The sequence below is a fragment of the Cherax quadricarinatus genome, chromosome 86, assembly GCF_038502225.1.
Source record: "Cherax quadricarinatus isolate ZL_2023a chromosome 86, ASM3850222v1, whole genome shotgun sequence".
Classification (NCBI taxonomy): Eukaryota; Metazoa; Arthropoda; class Malacostraca; order Decapoda; family Parastacidae; genus Cherax; species Cherax quadricarinatus.
In genome coordinates, this window is record NC_091377.1 from 4,471,955 (window position 1) to 4,487,253 (window position 15,299).

Genomic DNA, 15,299 nt, shown 5'->3' on the forward strand with positions numbered 1-15,299 from the left:
TGCTGTGTTCCATCAGTGTTCCATCTGCTGTGTTCCATCTGCTGCGTTCCATCAGTGTTCCATATGCTGTGTTCCATCAGTGTTCCATCTGCTGTGCTCCACCAGTATTCCATCTGCTGTGTTCCATCTGCTGTGTTCCATCTGCTGTGTTCCATCTGCTGTGTTCCATCTGCTGTGTTCCATCAGCGTTCCATCTTGTTATAGCTGCTATAAAATCGAGGTTTTTTCCATTAAACAGAGAACATAGAAAGCTTTATTTTTTTAATCAGTGGGCTAAAACAGGTAATTACAACAGTTAATTAAATAGCGGAGTGTCTGTCCTCTTTCCTTCAATCTAATATGTATGTCTGTTAGGCAGTAGGTGAATCATTGACACATACATAATCTTAATTAACAATGTTTTGCTCAGTGTGGGACTTTGTGTGTGTGTGTGTGTGTGTGTGTGTGTGTGTGTGTGTGTGTGTGTGTGTGTGTGTGTGTGTGTGTGTGTGTGTGTGTGTGTGTGTGTGTGTGTGTGTGTGTGTGTGTGTGTGTGACTGCCTTTCCAGACTAGTTTACTAGGCATGATCGTACCAGCGACCGACGAGTCCAGCAGTTAGGATGTTCAGTGTTGGTTCTTGTGTGGACATTGTGTGTGCGGGTCCCTCAGCGCTGGTTGTGTACTCCTCATTATCCACGAGAGTAAGATTGCGGGTTAAAAACATTGGATAAACATAATCAGTGCTGAAATTTGCCGAAACTGTAAATGGACCAAATTGGTCATTATGTGGAAGACCTTTGTTTATGTGAGAACAAGTGTTAATGTCATTTGTGAGGCACCAGAGCACAGTGCACGTCTGGATGTAGAGATTATATTGTTCTAGGCTATTAATGATCCCACTGTAGGCTACCAAGGAGTAATTGAGGGAAGAGGTGGCTGGGTAGGTGAGAGTGCAACAGAAGCCGTCATTGTGGCAAACGTCAGCTTGTTGTGTCTTGCCAGATTCACTGTTATCGAGAACCACTTGATAATATATATATATATATATATATATATATATATATATATATATATATATATATATGCAATAAGATCACAGTAAACAGGTGATATTAAAAACAACATAGATTTAGTGGATAAATTAAGCTTTGACTGATTTAAATGATTTCAAAATGGTTAGTTTTGATGTTACTTCCTTGTTTACTAAAGTTCCAGTTGAAGATTTATTAAGTTTCTTATCTGAAGAACTTGTTAATTACGATTAACCATTGCCAGTTCCTACTATCATTAAACTTATTAAACTTTGCATTGTTGATGCAAAATTTGCATTTAATGATGAGTTTTATACTCAGAAGTTTGGTATGGGAATGGGAAATCCTCTTTCACCTGTTCTTAGTAACTTATACATGGAATTTCTTGAAACAAGACTTCTTAACTCAATCATTCCTAATAGACCTATGTGGTTTAAATATGTTGATGATATAGAAAAATGAGAAAGGAGGAACACTGCAGTAGGCCTATTGGCCCACACTAGAAAGGTCCTTCTCAAATAAAAACCCACTAACAAAAATATTTACCCAACCCATTTTCAATGCTACCCACGCAGTAAAAAGTATGAAGTATATATTACCAATTAAGAAGGGAAGCATGTCGACCCAGGCTGAGCTGGTGATAACATCTGTGATGCCCCGAGTCACAACATTGTTCAGGGCAGGGTGGTAGTGACCTATGTCGAAGCAGATCTGTTGTGGAGCACAGTGGACATGGCAATCTCCAGTATTATTATTATTATCATTATTATTTATTATTATTAAAGATAATTGGTGAATAAGAAACATTACAGTTGTAGCGGTCTCACACAGAACTATAAATGAACTAGAACTACGAGTAGTTATAAGTGAACAATTACTTGGCATAAAAAAATATGTTCCATACTTGTCAAAATTTGATTAACCTGTATTTGATTAGCCTGGAGGGGCTCTGGTGGCCTGGTGGTTAACGCTCTCGCTTCACACGGTGAGGGCCTGGGTTCGATTCCCAGCCAGATTAGAAACATTGGACGTGTTTCTTTCCACCTGTTGTCTATGTTCTCCATCAGTAAAATGGGTACCTGGGTGTTAGTCGACTGGTGTGGGTCGCATCCTGGGACACTGACCTAAGGAGGCCTGGTCACAGACCGGGCCGCGGGGGCGTTGACCCCCGGAACTCTCTCCAGGTACATTTTGACCCCCTTTTGGGGGTTTGTCTTCATGTGCATTATTAATGACCATTCATTACACTTCAGTTATTCATATATATATATATATATATATATATATATATATATATATATATATATATATATATATATATATATATTTTTTTTTATTATTATTAACACACTGGCCGATTCCCACCAAGGCAGGGTGGCCCGAAAAAGAAGAAAGGCTTTCATAAGGCTTTTCTTATTTATACATCCATTAATGCGACAGGAGAAGAGGTTACTAGCCCCTTGCTGCCGGCAATGGAAATAATCACAATCAGAAAATAAAAAAAAATACCCAAAATGAAAGATAATCTAAAATAAGATTGACCTGGGAATGAAATATTATAATCACCTGGGAGCGGTAAACTCTTATGGTCATACAGTGCCTGAGCAATCTGAGATAATCAGGTACAAGGAATGGGAAGAGTGGCTTCAATTCTTCAGAAGAATCCTTCACTGAAGCAAGACATATTCCTTCCTTGAAGAGCCGGGAGGTAAACACTAACCTGGAGTGTGAAGGTCACACCGAAGTCTGTGGTGAAGATAGCAGTGTCGTCACTCTCAGTGCCGGGTAATACAGGATACTCGCCGAACAGATTCTTCTTGCGGTACCTGTAAGTAGAGGTTTTTGTGTGATTGCTCTAAAACATAAGAATGGAGGAACACTGTAGTAGGCCTACTGGCCCAAACCAGGCAGGTCCTTCTCAAAATCATCTAGAGCGATCAAAATTATTTACAATACGTAGTATAAGACATTCATATATAGCAGGGATCCAAGCGTTGATCCTTGGAGGACTCCACCCACTTTTATAGCAGGGATCTAAGCGTTGATCCTTTGAGGACTCCACCCACTTTTATAGCAGGGATCTAAGCGTTGATCCCTGGAGGACTCCACCCACTTTTATAGCAGGGATCTAAGCGTTGATCCTTTGAGGACTCCACCCACTTTTATAGCAGGGATCTAAGCGTTGATCCTTGGAGGACTCCACCCACTTTTATAGCAGGGATCTAAGCGTTGATCCTTGGAGGACTCCACCCACTTTTATAGCAGGGATCTAAGCGTTGATCCTTGGAGGACTCCACCCACTTTTATAGCAGGGATCCAAGCGTTGATCCTTGGAGGACTTCACCCACTTTTATAGCAGGGATCCAAGTGTTGATCCTTGGAGGACTTCACCCACTTTTATAGCAGGGATCCAAGCGTTGATCCTTGGAGGACTCCACATGTAAACTTATTGTATAACATCAGGTCAGGTTAAGAACGAGGTGAGGACCTGGATTATGTGACCTGTGCTGATGTACAGGTGTAGGTGAGGTCATTTGCTGACACGTGACCTAAAAGAATTTAGACGAAAGATTCTGTAAGCACGAACAGGGACCATACATGATGTTAGTGCCTCTCTGCCCAAATTCTTCTACACCTCCTGCCAGCAAGTGTTTTAACCAGAGTAGCAGAACAAATTATGCAACTCAGGTTCTCGCCAGCTCTCTACCTCACCAGAAGACCTATGGAAGGAATATCTTACATATTTTTATACATGATTAAGTTTCCCTTCAGTGAAACGTTGTTATAATTGTTTGTTGTTTTGGTTCCCTCCATTAATTATTCAGTTCACTTCCCTTCCTCCTGTGTTATTACTGAAGGGAAGCACCTTTGATCTTTCTCTAACGCTTGTCTCTCTTTGTACATACTTTCTCTACAGTTTAGTGCTTGTTTTTTTAATAATGGTAGGGGTGGGAGAGTTATTCCTGTAAAACATGACAGTCTCCATGTGTGGCACTCAAGTATGAGGAAAGTGACAGGGTCGTACATAAGTAATGGTAAGGCCACCCTCTACAATTTGTTGGAATTATTATACCAGTTCAATTCTGATACTATCGTTTCTTCTGCTAAACAAAAGCAGTCTAACAGAAGAGATTGACTACACTGCCGCTCCTGCTGTTATCTAAGTGTGAATGAAGATAATGATTCTATTTTACCAATTAATTCAATGACCTACCTTGCAATCACTGTGCCGTGCCTGTCATAGACGACCTGCGTGTTGTAGTAGATATAACCTGTGTCTGGACACTCGTATGCTGTGTCTAAAGAGGTCTTGAAGGGGTAACTTTCAGCTGTGTCATTCCTGCAAGGGCTCGCCTCAATCAGGTCTGCCACTAGATATATCTCATTCTCCAGAGCAGCACAGCTCAGGGTCCTCATGGCCTGGGAAGACAAGACATATTGCAGAACAAGCTTCTATTGGGACTATGTTTTCCTCTGTGTAGAGCAAAACAGAGTTTGCTTGCTTGTCCTCTTAAAAGAGCATGGTTCACAAGTGTCTAATTCATCATCCTGTCAGTTCTCTGAACCATTAATCTACATACAAAGAAGCCTTCACGGTGAGGTCGTATATTCCCATCCCTTTGGTCATCCAGTGATATAACCTTAACAAATACCTGGAGTATATAATCTCAATAAAGCTGCTACAACTTCGAACTACTGCTGAAGGCAACTGAAATTACAGACCACTGTCTCCCCTCTGGCTACCCTGACCTCGATGTTTCCGGGGTCGATATCCAAGTCACAAGGGACAGCCTTTAAATCGGGGTTCGGGACGAACTGCGCCATGGTGAAAAATTCGTCGTCAAGCTGAAATATCATCAGGCTTGGAACACCATACTCCGGAGCCACCAGGAGGTCTGCACCCTGCAACATACACTCACAGTTACTGTTGTCCACACCTGTAATACATCATGTAAATACTGCAGTCCACCTAGGCAATACAGAGAACAAGAACTAAGCTCGAGACTTATAGATGTGACTTATTTTTTATGCACTACAACATTCAGATGCAGTTTGGTCTGCACTTTCCAGGGAAGAGAATTTAATCCAAAACATGGATTTTGTTGACCTGACAGAGCTGTTAATTAACTAGAGCTTCTTCAGCTATGAAAAAAATATGTGTGTGTGTGTGTGTGTGTGTGTGTGTGTGTGTGTGTGTATTATATATCTAATCACAACTTGAGTTTTAAGGTGTGAGACTAAGTATACTGGCAGGAACTTCTGGGGCTGTGGGAGGAGACAGTTGGGTCATAGATGTCGCTGCTGACTGAAATATGAACGCAAATTATTTTTTAAATCTTCCAGTTAAAGTCTCGTAGTTCAGCGGGAAAGCTCTAGACCTGCTCCATATTCAAACCTCCTATCGTCTTCTTTTTATTCACCTTAAACCCTCTGGCCATTCCTACCGAGGTAGTATGACCCGACTAAGAAGAAGCACTTTCACTGTCACTTATCCAATCACTGTCATGCCAGATGCACGCCAACACCAGAGTTCAGATGTCCCTCCAAACTGCAACATCCCCACCCGTCCTCTTGGGGAAAACACTTCATTTATCATGAGACTTTTAGTGCACTTTCGCATGAATTCCAAATGAATAAACTGATTTCTTCCTTTCCTTTCAGCCTAAGAAGGAGAGGATATGCTCCTACACCTCTTCAAAACTTGCTAGAACTCAACCATCCACAACACTTGAGTACTTACCTCAGCCCTGGCCAGGGCAGCATACTCAGCCAAGATACGAGAGTTCTCTCTGATGATGGTTACCCCATCACCAGCTTCATTCCACTCATTGTTTGGTTCATATTCCAGTACTGCCGCCACGTACACCACTGGAGAACCTTCCGCCACCCACACCTCACCTGCCGGGTGAAGGAGAACCAGGTGAGAGACTAGTAAGAATAATCCTAGATAGAGATTTCAATATGCTGCTAAATAAGGTTAAATCTACTGTTAAATAAGGTTAAATCTACTGTTAAATAAGGTTAAATCTGCTGTTAAATAAGGTTAACTCACTTTGCGTCTTGTGCCTGTTGTGGAAGAGTCTGGAGAGCATCACCAGCGGCACCAGGAAGCCGACCAACAGCTTCATGCTGATAATACTCTCTACGAGGTATCTGGTAACGTGTACAAGAGTAGTTCTATCGTGCACAATTATCCTATCGTGTATAAACGTCCTTGTATCATTTACTAAAGTCCTTATGTAATTTACAAAAGTACTTCTATCGTTTGCAAAAGTATTTGTATAGTTTACTAGAGCTGTCTATCGTCGACAATTCTTCTAGGTTTACTGGGCTCTGTCCATAGTGGTGTATATATATATATATACTCCTGTGAGTTTATCAGCCCGGTGTAAGTGTCCGTACTAGGGTTAGTTCTGTATAAGGTCACCCTGATACCAATAATGGTCCCATTCCCAGTCACCCAGATACCAGTGTCGGTTCTGGCCACGGACCCAACTGGCTGATTAGCACAGGAGAAGTGGTAAATCGGTAAGAGCCTGGGGAAATTGAAGGTAATGAAATATGATCCAAGATGGCAGCCTCAATTTCTGTATTCAAAAACCAGTGTGTGTGTGTGTGTGTGTGTGTGTGTGTGTGTGTGTGTGTGTGTGTGTGGAGAACAGATGGAGGCATTTCCACAAGTACATTCCCTTTTCAGTATATATTCTTCTTCTTCTTATTATTATTATTATTAGTAGTAGTAGTAGTAGTAGTAGTATTATAAGTTAATGAGCAACAAGTATTTAAGACTAGCTCACATACAAATGATAAATTTACATAGAGGGACAATTGTCTAGCAGGAAAATGAAAAGTATAATAAAAGGAAATGGTGCGGCATCGTACTGTTTATCAATGTGAATGTCCTCGCTCAACACCACCCTCTCTCGTATCTTACTCTTCACACACTGTGTATGTTCTCACACATGTTCGTTCTCAAGACATGTATATACTAATACATTATTGTATGTTCTCAGACAGACATACATGTGCTGTTTGTATACAAAGGAAAGGGGGAGATTCGTTATGTATTAATGTTGTGTGTGGTGAATGGTTGTGGAGTGTTTAGTGTGTGAGAGGCCACTAGGCTGGCCTATAGCCACCAGTGTGTTATCCACTGTACCATGCTGGCTAGGATAAGATTCACCATATTACCTGTTGTTCTGATGCTCTACGCCTCTAGGTATTGACACTTAACACGCTCTCCTGACATATTACATTATGTGCAGGTGATACTAGGTTAGGCCACGTCTCTTACTAGTGCTTGGACGATGGCCCTACCTTGTCGGCTTCGATGGTTAACACTACTCCCCTAACACCTAACCTTAGGCACTGCAGTGACGTTGTTAGGTTGAAGCCTGAAGCCGGTATCGATGGCTTCATTGAAGATAATGTCATTGAACATCTCTACTTCTTTCGTCACATTGGCCACGTTGAATGTCACCTGACTTGACCATCACTCGTCCTTAATTAAGTTCTACTTGTGAACTCTATCTGTGGATAATGTCCACAGTGTGGAGAATTACTAGCGATACCTCGCTGAACAGAGATAACTATTGGTTAGCATTTCAACCTTGTATCTTTCCTTCAGTTCTCCTTAATATTAGTTCGAACACAATAAGTGATATGGAGAATATAATGTTCTGTCATGGTTTACTTGCTAACATGTCCTTGATTATTCTTGGCTGGGAAAATTTCTGGTGCTCATGTGCATAGGAGAGTTACGTATTTGTAAAGGACCCCAATGGAAATAAGTCAGTCTGTCTGACTTTTTTTGGGGTTATCCTAGGTTCTCTACACATATGCTGCTATGTATGATAATCTATGTAACTGTATTTGTGTATACCTGAATAAACTTACTTACTTACTGTTGTATCTTCCACAGTTCTTCCTGGAGACTGTCGGTGTATGACTCGAGTTTCACGAAGTACACATGGATACATCCACGAATATTTTTACGTTGAAGCTACGAATATTATTTCTACATTTCAACATGGCGTGGTCTCGCCGGCGACACTCGGTCATTCGTTACATCATCATTGATAGATTTCATTTCTCACAATCCCAATCCAGTCTAGCTCTTGGAGCACCCAGCACCTCTATAGTCGATTTCTTTTATTCTACGAGTGTAAGTGCCAGTTCTGATGACCTAACTGGATCAAAGAGTGCGGATTCCTTGACTCCAAGGTGTGAGCTGTAGAGTATAATGCCACTAGCTCTGTTACTGAGGCATATTATTAGAAAGTTTTACTGGTCTTAGCAAACAGAAGCTACCTCATACAAACATCTGAATATATTGCAAATTATCTCACTAGAGCAGAGACCTGGCTGTACACATGCAAAGATTATGTTTCCATTGTATTTTTTTTTATTTGCCGGTACTCTCCCAGCCCGGGTCTTTCCCAAGTAAGATAAGATAAGATTTCGTTCGGATTTTTAACCCCGGAGGGTTAGCCACCCAGGATAACCCAAGAAAGTCAGTGCGTCATCGAGGACTGTCTAACTTATTTCCATTGGGGTCCTTAATCTTGTCCCCCAGGATGCGACCCACACCAGTCGACTAACACCCAGGTACCTATTTGCTGCTAGGTGAACAGGACAACAGGTGTAAGGAAACGTGTCGGAATGTTTCCACCCGCCGGGAATCGAACCCGGGCCCTCCGTGTGTGAAGCGGGAGCTTTAGCCACCAGGCCACCGGTGACCCGGCCTTGGTTCCCTATCTGGGGAGTGTCTCGAGACTTAAGTCTCCCATGGGAGGAGGTACAAGTACCCCCTCATCTTTGGGACCAACTGTCCCCAGGCCTAGCCACATTCCCCGCCCTCACGGGGCTCGTAGGGAGAAGCTAGGCCTCTGGTCTGCCATCTGCCCCGCCCTAAAAGGGCTCGTGGGGATGGCAGTCTTATGAGCTGCAGATGGTAGCAAGCTCAGGCTATTCCATTGTATCTACTCTTAATCTAGATCTAATTTACTTGGAGTCTAAATTTTTCCTCCCCAAAATGTTCATGTATTCTAGCGGCTTTTTTTTTTTTTTTTTTTTTTGGTCTTGACAATATTTAGTTACATGTTAACTACACATTACACTGTACAAAGAAATAAAGGATTTGATTAGATTTCATGGTAAGGAAAACATGATAAGATATATACATGTTCTGATATGGATTAATGATGCTTCGTTACGAGACACGAGATCTTCCTTCATCTCTATTAATAGAAAGAAGAGGTTGTGACCCCCTTAGCCCACACCTACACTGCCTTTGTGGGAACGTAGAGGGGGGCTTAGCCCCATTGATGGAGAAATTTCTCCACACACACAGCAACCTAGATAAAGTTTTCATTTTTTTCCTTTTACTTATTTTCCTCCTTTTATTTTCATTTTCCCCCTCTCCCACATTTTCCCTTTCCACTCCTTTTCTTTTTGTTATCTTTTCATTTTCCATTTCCTTTTCCTTTCCCCTTTTTTCCTCTCCTTAATATTCACTCATTTTCCTTTTTTTAATGCATCTTTTCCTGTTTTCTTTCAACTTTTTTTCCTTTCCCCTCATCTTTTTCTTTTTCTTTAACTATTCCTTTCTGTTCCTTCCTCTAGTCATACACATTTACACAAGTCTGCCATGATCCGTTTTCTGTCACGATAAACAAAGAAATTACATAAACTTATGGGTAACTAAAGTATTGTGTTCGTCGGGTCATCGTGGATACACTGGACCGTTCTCAGTTATGTGAATATTTTTATCGGTTGAATCCTGAGGACAGGATTAGCATCGACAGCTGAAACTACAACAGAAGCAACAACAACAACAGTGGAAACCTCGGCAATACCGTCAGTAGTAGTTTCATCAATCAACGGCAACGACAGTAGTGACAACAGAAGGACTTGCAACAGCGGTGATGGAACCAGCGACAGCAGCTGCAGTGACAACAGCAGAAACATAGACACTAGCAAGAGCAGCAGCAGTGACACTAGCAACAGCAGAAACATTGACACTAGCAAGAGCAGCAACAGTGACACCAGCAACAGCAACAATGACAACAGTAACCCCAGAAGCAGTGACGCTACCAACAGGAGTAGCAGTGACACTAGTAACAGCAGTAGCAGTGACATTAGCAACAGCAGTAGCAGTGACACTAGCAACAGCAGCAGCGGTGACAGTAGCAACAGTAACGGCACCAGCAGACAAGCAGTGGTAGTCAGACAAGCAGTGGTAGAGTCAGACAAGCAGTGCTTGAACCAAACAAGTAGTGCTTGAGTCAGACAAGTAGTGCTTGAGTCAGACAAGTAGTGCTTGAGTCAGACAAGTAGTGCTTGAGTCAGACAAGTAGTGCTTGAGTCAGACAAGTAGTGCTTGAGTCAGACAAGCAGTGCTTGAACCAAACAAGTAGTGCTTGAGTCAGACAAGTAGTGCTTGAGTCAGACAAGTAGTGCTTGAGTCAGACAAGTAGTGCTTGAGTCAGACAAGTAGTGCTTGAGTCAGACAAGTAGTGCTTGAGTCAGACAAGCAGTGCTTGAACCAAACAAGTAGTGCTTGTGTCAGACAAGTAGTGCTTGAGTCAGACAAGTAGTGCTTGAGTCAGACAAGTAGTGCTTGAGTCAGACAAGTAGTGCTTGAGTCAGACAAGTAGTGCTTGAGTCAAACAAGCGGTGCTTGAGTCAGACAAGTAGTGCTTGAGTCAGACAAGTAGTGCTTGAGTCAGACAAGCAGTGCTTGAGTGAGACAAGTAGTGCTTGAGTCAGACAAGTAGTGCTTGAGTCAGACAAGTAGTGCTTGAGTCAGACAAGTAGTGCTTGAGTCAGACAAGTAGTGCTTGAGTGAGACAAGTAGTGCTTGAGTCAGACAAGTAGTGCTTGAGTCAGACAAGTAGTGCTTGAGTCAGACAAGTAGTGCTTGAGTCAGACAAGTAGTGCTTGAGTCAGACAAGTAGTGCTTGAGTCAGACAAGTAGTGCTTGTGTCAGACAAGCAGTGCTTGTGTCAGACAAGTAGTGCTTGAGTCAGACAAGCAGTGCTTGTGTCAGACAAGTAGTGCTTGAGTCAGACAAGTAGTGCTTGAGTCAGACAAGTAGTGCTTGAGTCAGACAAGTAGTGCTTGAGTCAGACAAGTAGTGCTTGTGTCAGACAAGCAGTGCTTGTGTCAGACAAGTAGTGCTTGAGTCAGACAAGCAGTGCTTGTGTCAGACAAGCAGTGCTTGTGTCAGACAAGTAGTGCTTGAGTCAGACAAGTAGTGCTTGAGTGAGACAAGTAGTGCTTGAGTGAGACAAGTAGTGCTTGAGTCAGACAAGTAGTGCTTGAGTCAGACAAGTAGTGCTTGAGTCAGACAAGTAGTGCTTGAGTCAGACAAGTAGTGCTTGAGTCAGACAAGTAGTGCTTGAGTCAGACAAGTAGTGCTTGTGTCAGACAAGCAGTGCTTGTGTCAGACAAGTAGTGCTTGAGTCAGACAAGCAGTGCTTGTGTCAGACAAGTAGTGCTTGAGTCAGACAAGCAGTGCTTGTGTCAGACAAGTAGTGCTTGAGTCAGACAAGGGAGACAAAAAAAAGTCTGAAGGGAATCCAAGAAAGTTTTAACTCGTCCATTAGAGAAGAAAATGAGAAAAGTTTCTCATGGGGACTGAAACTTCGACGTGTGACGGTGGGGAGACAGGTCACCCCCACAGGTAGCAGGTCACCCCCACAGGCAGCATGTCACCCCCCCACAGGAAGACAGGTATCAAATCACTCGCACAAGAAGACAGTGGGGTCAGAGTGCACACATTGTGGATTCCATCTCACATTGATCTTCATATACATGATAAAGCTGATTTGAAAGAGGAAGTAGATCACAATCCCTCCAACACCACATCCTACCAACACCAGAAACACCACATCCTACCAACACCAGAAACACCACATCCTACCAACACCAGAAACACCACATCCTACCAACACCAGAAACACCACATCCCACCAACACTACAACCCACTAACACCACAACCCACCAACACCACCACCACATCCCATCAACACCACCACCACATCCCATCAACACCACCACCACATCCCACCAACACCACCACCACATCCCACCAACACCACTACCACAACCCACCAACACCACATCCCACCAACACCACCACAATGGCTTTAATCATCCATCTCCTACATCACCTCTAATAAGGTCCTCCATCCCCAACACCACTCCTCCATCCCAAGCACTGTTCCTCCTCCATCCCCAGCACTGCTCCTCCATCTCCAACACTCCTCCTCCATCCCCAGCAATCCTCCTCCAACACACACGACTGGGTACCAGTGTTGTCTTAGTGCTGAAGGGATGGTAGCTGTGAGACATCTTACCATATGTTTACTCTCCATAAACATCACCATTTTGGTAGACGGCGGAGATACTGAATCCAGATGACGGTTCTATTAGAGTGCTCCAGCAATAATTGATTGCGTGTGTGTGTGTGAGAGAGAGAGAGAGAGAGAGAGAGAGAGAGAGAGAGAGAGAGAGAGAGAGAGAGAGAGAGAGAGAGAGAGAGAGAGAGAGAGAGAGAGCTATTTTTTACCTGCCCATCTCTGTTTAAAGAAATAACAAATATGTAGCAAGCATGTTTGAATGTATTTGGAGTGGAGGTGAGTGTTGCTTTCACCCAGGATTTGACGTGCTGTTGGAGTGCGAACATAATATTATTTATATTTCACAATCTAACTGACAATTTACTACTGGCGCACATTTCAGAAATGGATCTTTCAACAGATAAAAACTGAGAGTTGTGAAATATTAAATTATACATTTCACGTCCATTAGTGTTTCTAAAGAACAAAAAGCCACAATAGAACAATACACAAATAACCCGCACATGGGAGAAAGGAGCTAACCACGACGTTTCGGTCCGACTTGGACCCAAATGTCGTCGTAAGCTCCTCTCTATGTGAGAGGGTAATTAGAGTATTAGTGCCTCAGCGTCTCGCTAAATTTAATATATACGTATCACATTATACTCTTCTCCAGAATATATACAGCGAGAGGCTTAAGTCACGACGTATATTTCTTACGAAGATGTGCAGAGAAAGGAGTTAAAATACCTGTCCAGGGGTACATATAGTCACGTTAAAATATATAAGCCACCATAAACTTTTACACAAAATATTAAACAGAATGTTGTCGAGGTGAGATTTGTTAAGTTATACCATGAATTAAGGAAAGATCTCAGACTTCACCTTACGAAACAAGCAAATGGGATAATTATAATAAGTAAGTAAGTAAGTAAGTAAGTTTATTCAGGTATACACAAATACAGTTACATAGAATTATCATACATAGCAGCATATGTGTAGAGAACCTAGGATAACCCAAAAAAGTCAGACAGAGTGACTTATTTCCATTAGGTAGATTAGTGGACCCCCGCATAACGATTACCTCCGAATGCAACCAATTATGTAAGTGTATTTATGTAAGTGCGTTTGTACGTGTATGTTTGGGGGTCTGAAATGGACTAATCTACTTCACAATATTTCTTATGGGAACAAATTCGGTCAGTACTGGCACCTGAACATACTTCTGGAATGAAAAAATATCGTTAACCGGGGGTCCACTGTAGTAGGAAAATGAGGATGTTGTTAGAAGACAAGGGGACTTACGTGTCTCTTAAAGTACAGAACATTTCCCAAAACAATGTATTTCATGAATATTACTGTGAAAAATGCCACACATTACTTAAATCAACTTGGCTCCGTGACACCTCCGCCACGTTCTGACTTCCACAGTGACGCCACAGATCTCACTCTGTACTTGTCTAATACACGTCGCACTACCCGTGCCTAACACGTCCATTTGTGCGCTGATAATATTTATTCATTTGTGGCGCAATTTTGTCTTACTGTGGAAACTCTTGACATCATATAAAAATGATTACAGTAACGCAGTATCCTGCATATGTATATTGGGTGACATACATACACTGCGTGTCATGTATATACACTGCGTGACATGTATATACACTACGTGACATATATATACACTGAAAGTTTACATTCTTCACTGTTTTAAGTATTAAAGTATTCTTAGACTGATGGTATACGAGCGATATATAGCCTTAATGAGTCTCGTGTAGTTCATGCGTACTGTACCTGTCTTCCAGGTACCGTACCTGTTTTCTAGGTACAGTACCTGCCTTCAAGGTACCGCACCTATCTTCCAGGTACCCTACCTGCCTTCTCAGGTACCGTACCTGTCTTCCAGGTACCGTACCTGTCTTCCAGGTACCGTACCTGTCTTCTCAGGTACCGTACCTGTCTTCTCAGGTACCGTACCTGCCTTCTCAGGTACCGTACCTGTCTTCCAGGTACCGTACCTGTCTTCTCAGGTACCGTACCTGTCTTCTCAGGTACCGTACCTGTCTTCCAGGTACCTTATCTGTCTTCTCAGGTACCGTACCTGTCTTCCAGGTACTGTACCTATCTTCTCAGGTACCGTACCTGTCTTCCAGGTACCGTACCTATCTTCTCAGGTACCCTACCTGCCTTCTCAGGTACTGTACCTGTCTTCTAGGTACCGTACCTGTCTTCCAGGGACCGTACCTGTCTTCCAGGGACGGTACCTGTCTTCCAGGGACAGTACCTGTCTTCCAGGTACCGCACCTATCTTCCAGGTACCGTACCTGTCTTCTCAGGTACCGTACCTCGGCTACTACCGTCAAAGGCTACACTCCCGGCTGCCTAAATCACATTCTGGCCTACATTTAGGCCATACTTAGAGGTGCATCTGACGCAAATTGCATGTACGTCGGGTCGTGTTTTGAGCGTCGTCAGGTCGTGGCGTGAACTACGTCAGGTCGTGTATAAATTGTCGCACTGTACTAATACTTATAATGATGATAATGACTTCAGTGGTGATAATGATGGTGGTGATAGTGGTGGCAATGATGGTGATAGTGGTGGTGATAGTGGTGGTGACAGCGGTGGTGATAGTGGCAGTAATGATGGTGGTGATAGTGGTGGTAGTGATGGTGACAGATGTGGTGATAATGGTGGTGACAGTGGTGGTGATAGTGGTGGTAATGATGGTGGTGATAGTGGTGATAATGATGGTGGTGATAGTGGTGGCAATGATGGTGATAGTGGTGGCAATGATGGTGATAGTGGTGGTGATAGTGGTGGTGTCAGTGGTAGTAATGATGGTGGTGATAGTGGTGGTAGTAATGGTGGTGATAGTGGTAGTAATGATGGTGGTGATAGTGGTAGTAATGATGGTGGTGATAGTGGTAGTAATGATGGTG

The 15,299-nt window shown here is 42.8% G+C and overlaps 1 protein-coding gene across 1 annotated transcript; it reads right to left on the reverse strand.

The window, feature by feature from the left end:
- Positions 1-239: 239 nt before the first annotated feature.
- On the reverse strand, positions 240-6,525 carry LOC128702985 (pantetheinase). Its single transcript, XM_070103697.1, has 7 exons — positions 6,065-6,525; positions 5,753-5,910; positions 4,762-4,914; positions 4,226-4,431; positions 2,732-2,837; positions 1,510-1,722; positions 240-1,010 (listed from the first exon to the last, which is right to left on the reverse strand). Exons 1-7 carry the CDS (start codon positions 6,138-6,140, stop codon positions 558-560), a joined length of 1,365 nt encoding a protein of 454 aa, XP_069959798.1. The 5' UTR covers positions 6,141-6,525; the 3' UTR covers positions 240-557.
- Between the last annotated feature and the right edge of the window lie 8,774 nt (positions 6,526-15,299).